The sequence below is a fragment of the Polyodon spathula genome, chromosome 13, assembly GCF_017654505.1.
Source record: "Polyodon spathula isolate WHYD16114869_AA chromosome 13, ASM1765450v1, whole genome shotgun sequence".
NCBI lineage: Eukaryota > Metazoa > Chordata > Actinopteri > Acipenseriformes > Polyodontidae > Polyodon > Polyodon spathula.
The window spans coordinates 8,470,817-8,477,635 of NC_054546.1; the positions used below are offsets into that span (position 1 = coordinate 8,470,817).

General features: G+C 39.3%; 1 protein-coding gene across 1 annotated transcript; it reads right to left on the reverse strand.

The window, feature by feature from the left end:
* Positions 1-1,038: 1,038 nt before the first annotated feature.
* On the reverse strand, positions 1,039-6,217 carry LOC121325343 (ankyrin repeat domain-containing protein 2-like). Its single transcript, XM_041267772.1, has 9 exons — positions 5,888-6,217; positions 5,303-5,410; positions 3,541-3,690; positions 3,194-3,301; positions 2,831-2,929; positions 2,493-2,591; positions 2,197-2,295; positions 1,813-1,911; positions 1,039-1,318 (listed from the first exon to the last, which is right to left on the reverse strand). Exons 1-9 carry the CDS (start codon positions 5,957-5,959, stop codon positions 1,211-1,213), a joined length of 942 nt encoding a protein of 313 aa, XP_041123706.1. The 5' UTR covers positions 5,960-6,217; the 3' UTR covers positions 1,039-1,210.
* Between the last annotated feature and the right edge of the window lie 602 nt (positions 6,218-6,819).

Consider the following 6,819-nt stretch of genomic DNA (forward strand, 5'->3'; position numbering starts at 1 on the left):
TAAACTGTCAATCCTATTCTACAAAATGACATTAATCCAGAACATTTGTTGAGATTTATGATGTGATAAAAGTTATTAATATGACCCTGCTCTGTAAGAAAGGGCAGGTCTGGTTAACCAATTTTCGGACAGCCAATCTGTATTTCTGGGAGGGTTAATTCTCCTTGCAGTACAACTCTGTCACTGATGGCACTAGGAAAATATGTGCCCTGAACCCTCACAGCCTGGGAACAGCAGCTTTCTTCTGTAGTGCTGTTGTGAATGTGAATACATGGTACAGTACACAGTACAGTCAGGAGCTATACAACATGTTGAGATCTGTATCTTGCCTTATAATGCAAGTGTATTACGTTTTTCGGCATTTCAAACTTTATTTGAGTCACTTTTATAGTCGTGCCCACTTTCCAGTATTCTAGGAAATGCCATATATGAGCGGTGTTTGTTTGTCAAAAAATAAATATAAAGAAGTCTCTGTCGTTCTTTTCTGTAGACCTGAATCCAACATTGGCCAGTTCTGACAGTCAGCCCTTCATCTATCACATAGTCTATAGGCTGACAGAGGTACAGGACAGACTAACAAGAATGTCCTTTATCCCTCCCACCCACATATCAGGGATGTATGACATGGGGAGTAAAAGACTGACACTGTTGCTAATGACAAACAGAGGGTTTCAGTCTCCAATGCTGCGAGTCCTTCCTCTTTCACAGGCACTGTGAGCAGTATGGTTGAGAACACAGTGCATTGCTTCGCAGGGCAATCATTCTCTCACATTTTGAATGTTGAATGAATCATTAAATTGTACATAAAAAAAAAAAAAAAAAAAAAACTGTAAGAAGTACAACAACCTAAACTTTAAACATGCAATTCTATTAAATAGAGTAGCTCTAAAACACAATTGAGACAATCGTTTCAATGTGTTTATCGTTTCAGTACAACACTAATTTGAAACAGACCAGAAAACACTCCCAGATTTATATATATATATATATATATATATATATATATATATATATATATATATATATATATATAGTTAATGGATTGAGGAGTGAATATACTGCATGTATCACACCTCTCACAACTGAAGGTAACAACCGTCAACATGCAGTATGGGGGGCTGAAATATACCACCAGCCAACTGCTGGACAGTCCTCCTTTGGGTCTCTCAACCCTCCTCTTCCCCTTATCAATCTCTCCTCTACCCCCTCTCTAGGCTTTTTTCTCTGCTTCAGAGTCTTTGCTCTGAACCAGTCCCTCCAGCACATCCTTGGTGTCGAATTGCCACTGCTTCACCAGCTCTGTGGGGGTCTTCCCATCCTGGAAAAGAAAGAGAGCTTGACAAGCAACTCCACTGGTCTACAAAGAGAGTAACAAAATAAAACTTCACTCCATATGCTCATCCGCCAGTACTGATCGAAGTGTCATTTTGTGTGTGTGTGTCTTTCAGGCCTTTAGCTCTTTGGCAACTGCCTTCCCCCTAGTTATTAACAAATACAGGTTACACTAAATCACTTTATTTATTATTTTTAAATGATGTATTTCCCTTGTTTAAAAACAAAAAAAAAAACTACCACCCTAGTCTTTTGAGCAATTTCCCTAATAATTACAAAAAACAACTCAAAATGTTAGTTTACCTGTTCCTGCCTGTATGTTTGTTTGTTTTTTTTTCCAGTTTTATTTTTTAGTTTGTTCCCTCATCTGCGTGTAAAGTGAAAATAAATAGTGGAATCTTTCTTTTTTATGTTTGGTCCAAGTGGAAGGCATACCGTTTGCAACCACTAGCTGGCACTCTGGCTCTTTCTCTCACTCACCGCATTCTTGGCCATCATGTTGGCTCCATGCATGATGAGCAGTTTGACGATTTTGTATCGGTTCAGACGGACTGCATCATGCAGAGCGGTATCGCCTTCCTGAGAAAAAAGAACAGAAGAAAGTGTGACAGTGGAAATGTTTTCGTAGCAGTTAGATCTGAGAGAGGGAGTTTGGACGAGGTTGGACTGAAGGACTGGAGGGTGGTTTAGCCTAGTTGCTTCAGTGGAGAGACTGAGAGGTAATGCAGGCTAGTTGTTAGAGCAGAGGGACTAGGAGAGAGTGTGGGCTAGGTAGTGTCTGTCATAAAGTTTGGAGTTCAAAATGTCTTTTAAGAAACACATTTTAAAAGCAATACTGGAGGACACCGAGGAGGAGAAGCATACCCTGTCCTTGGCGTTGACATTAATCCCACTGGCTATCAGGTGCTCCACAACATCGTAACGGCCTGTCCTGGTGGCCACGTGCAGTGGATTGCTCATGAGCTGCAGATGAGGATCAAACAGTTTGTTTTATACCGAGTGTAGCTGAGCAGTAGTTTCTATTAGAACATGCAAAACACATTTCCGAAGATCTATTCTGAATAACATTTACGAATCTCAATCATCACATACTCCATTCATATTATTCATTATCTCTATCTGTAATTAAGCAACATTATTGCCTAAGCTACAATACCCACCTTGTCCTTTACATTGAGGTCAGCTCCACTGTTCTGCAGAGATTTGAGGACATCCAGCCGGCCGCCTCGACAAGCCCAGTGCACAGCAGTGCAGTCCAGCTGGGGGGGGGGGGGGGGGGAGTCAGCAATGCCATCATTTCAAATATATTCACTTACATAAATACAGGACCATAACTGGGATGAAAATAAACATCAAATACTCTAAAAGCAGTGGGAAATGTATAGCTGTATTCAAACCTCACACAGTACACAGAGAGAGGAGGGTTTATGTTTCCCAACTGTTGCCCGGCTGAACATCCATAAGGCAGCAGCGACTTTGGGAAGTCATAGAATCTCACCCTGTCTCTGAAGTTGGCATCGGCACCTTTGTCCAAGAGTTTCTGGACGATTTCAGTGTGGCCCTCAAGAGATGACCTTTGCAGGGCTGTCCTTTTAAACTGGAAGGAAACAAGAGCTTTATATTTTATCTTGGCTAATACCTCGCCACCATTAGCAACAGGTCATATCGTTTTGTACAGCGAATGTCCTACCTAGAAACCTATAAAATACAGTAAAAATCAAAGTTGTTTTTATATATAGACTGGAGAGGGAACTAGCCAAAACATCTGTCTACTTGACTTAAGAATGGAGGAAGTGTGTGTATAAAGAGACAGCATTCCCAGGATCAAACACAAGGGAGTGCTGTGGAGACACAGTCCTACCTCATCACATGAATCTGGGTTGCCTCCATCCTCAAGGAACTTCTCAATGACTTTTATTTTCCCTTCAACAGCTGCTTTCAGGAATCTTGGGACATCAATGGGTCCTGTCTGAAATACACAAATTAGTTTTAAAGGTTGCAGTCCGAGAAATTCTGACTGAAACACAGCAGGCCATGCACTGGTGAGATACGATTGCATTTTTTATCAGCATTCTCACTTATTCTATATATCTATATATCTATGCAGCTAATTATAACAACAATAATAATAATAATAATAATAATAATAATAATAATAATAATAATAATAATAATAATTATTATTATTATTATTTCTGCCGTACTCACAATCTCCTCAGGCTCTGGCTCAGGAGGGGGTGCTACTTTCTTCTTCCGGTTCTTCCTCATCTTCCGCAGCTCGATGAGGTTCTGGATGCTGCCCACGTCGAGGATCTCCATGCGCAGGTCTGACGAGGTTTTCCGCACTCGCTCCTCAGCCTGCAGCGAGACAAGGTTTAGACACACAAGATCAGGTTCCGCAATCCGGTTTTCCAGGAGTAAAGTCCATGGTCTACATTATGTTATACTTCACCGTCATCATCATGGGTGAAAAAAACAAAAACTGAATTTTCAGGTATATGTTCACTTAATCTTTTTGGAAGGTGAGGTCTATTGAAACCATCTATACATGTACAACAAATGTACTTTTAAAGAACTGGAAACTTGTCCATAGTAATATCTACCTTTCCTGACTAGTATTGGTATTTTACAGGTTTAAGGTTTCCTAACAACAATGAATAATTTATTTACTCTAATGTAGCAAGTTTCCAAAAAAAAAGAAATAATTCAAACACACTACCTTATGGAAATAACATTCAGATTGCACAGCAGTTTGATCCATTTCTGATTTTACTATAGGTTTTATAAGACTTATCTGAACTTGTTACCTACATACTGTGGCTAAATAAGCTCCTAGTAAAACCTGGAATGGGTGAAACTGCTATGCAATAGGAGTATTATTTCCACTCCTGTTGAGTTAACTATACACTGAGCTCTGGGACTCTGACCTCCAAATGCACCTCCTGTAGGTGACCTCCCTGGATTTAGGATCACAGTACAGAAATGTTTGTGCTTTCTGGCACCCACCCCCAGAATCATGCTGAGGGATTTACTGCAGCCTCTCACCCCGTCCATGTCGCCTGTCCATCAGTTTATTACCCAGGATCTATGATTAACTAATTGTGTTATGCAGCAGCTATTTCAGAATACTTGACTGCAGTGCTTGTAAATCTTCAGCAGGCAGGCTGTTGAGACAATGCGTCATTCAACTCTTTACAACGTTAGTATCTCACCTGATTTGCTTCAGAAATAAAGTTTTCATCAGCAAAACAAGCAAAAAGCAATATGCCTGCAGTTTTGATCCTTGAACACAAAACAAATGAAATGCATCTGCCAGAACTGTGCCTGGCCTGACCCAAGAAGCATTTGCTTGTTTACTCCGCTGCCTTTTCACAAAAGAGGCTGCCAAATTGGAGAAAAAAAAGTCTAGTTTTGAATGACCCGTCCTACACAAAGCAACAGCATATCTCAATTAAGCATGGTATGTCTCCCACTGTTTAAACATTTTGAGAGGCTGTTAAACTGTGTAGCCCTCTTCCTGTGTGTGTGTTTTTCTGTAAGCCTGTTCAAGTTACCTCTTCAATATTTTGTCCACCCTGTTATCATCAGGATGTTTGTTAGTTTCACTGGATTGCCACACCTGTAACATATATATGTTGCAAAGAGAAGTGTATTGGTTCTTTGGGCTTTGAGCTGAGATTTCAAGATACGAAGATACTTCTGTAGGAAATGTGACATTCAAATCTCAGCTCCCACAAGACCAATGTTGAAGCTATGATGAACAATACAGAGTTAAGGACAAGCACTGAAACATTATTTGCTGTGAAAGACATATATGTCTCTATTTTAATGGACAAAATGGTGGCAGGTCTTAATAACTCCTAACCTGCCCTGTCAAATACACCTTCCCACAGTACAACTATATTTGAAAGATAATAACAAGCAGCCATTTTTAGCATTACTGAAATAGTTACCATATCAATCCCCTTACTTGGATTTTGGCGAGCCCCTTGATTTTTGGTTCACTGTACTTTTCCTCTTCAAGTTCTGCCGTGTCAATTTTCACAACCCCCAGCTTCCTGCAATGCGCCTTGAGTTTCTGCAACCCAATTTTTGTAGGTACAAACCAAGTTAGTGCTAAACAAAATTATGTGTTTAATAATAATAAGAAAAATGCACCATATATTTTCAACAATATGTCAAGGGAATACTCCACTTCAGCAATGAAGGCATTCAGTTAGCCCCAATTATTAGGACTGAACAAAAATATTTTAACCATTTATATATATATATATATATATATATATATATATATATATATATATATATATATATATATATATATATATACCCCTCCACTTCCCCAAACCCAATGTATAGAACTATCCTGTCTAGTTATCATGAGCACATGATTCTTACCTGTACTAAGACCGCTATTTGTTGTGTGGTAAGATACTCACCAGAACTTTTACAGAAGTCACTGTTGGCACATCTAGTTTTCAACAGTTACACAGAAGACATATTCAAGGTTTAATCTGTAAATTACTAATAATATTTGACATTCAATGAAACTTACATTATTTTTCTTCTCCATCAGCAATTTCTTGTCTATCAGGTCGGTAGCCCACTCGACTTCAGCGTCCATCATTGGGAATATAGATTAGAATAAAAAATTACAGAACAATAAACAATTTGTATAGTTAGGTGATTTGGAAAAAAATAAACAATAAAACAGTAATATTATATTAATTTTTTGTTTTTTCTGTTGGTAATTGGTATTTAGTTAACGTAATTAGATTTATTTGGGCGAAAGAAATCGTCCACGTATGTTTCCTACGGTGTTTTCAGTTCTGGATAGTAATGCTGTGCGACAATCAAGCGGGTGTCCTTTTATTTTCCCCAGTGGAATGCTGCTGGGTGCGGTGAACTTTATGCGTGTGACACTGGGGGGCAACAGGTGTGCACATGGTGCAGCCGCCTGCTTTTTGGGCGCATGACCGCGGCAAGCCTGTGCTATGAGCTCACCCTTTTTACTGTCTCCCCCACTGCGTCACCCATTGCCTTTTTGTTCTGTAACTTCATTTCAGTACATACTAACTTTATTTCATTGGTGTCAAGTGATAGCTTGTAAATACTGCGCATATTTGACAGAACCATGCGTAGGCTACTATTATATTTAAGACGGTTGGTTTGGCATGAGCAAAATGTTAATGGTGAATAAGTATATAGTACCTTGGTTGAACCTCTCATGTTTATTCCCGTGTTGCTTGGCTCGAGTCCAAGACAGCAAAAATGGACAAAATCAGTCAAAGATAAACAGCAGCATCTGAAGGTCATTTCCACGTATCCTATTGGGGTGTCCAACACGACAAACAAAGCCGTAAAGAGAGAAACATTCTTACATCACAAACAATAATCATTTATCTACTTAAGGCTGCGGTTTTGTCACAGAGGTCACGTAAATCGTGAAACCAAGTCCGTGAAATCTTGGAAATGGATGTAAAAACA

Excerpts from the sequence above, each read along its gene's own strand:
- LOC121325343 (XM_041267772.1), bottom strand. The coding sequence starts at position 5,959 with ATGATGGACGCTGAAGTCGAGTGGGCTACCGACCTGATAGACAAGAAA. Across the intron at positions 3,691-5,302 it reads AGGGGCTCGCCAAAATCCAA|GCTGAGGAGCGAGTGCGGAA; the intron begins GTAAGGGGATTG and ends GTCTCGCTGCAG. Across the intron at positions 3,302-3,540 it reads AGCCAGAGCCTGAGGAGATT|ACAGGACCCATTGATGTCCC; the intron begins GTGAGTACGGCA and ends TGTGTATTTCAG.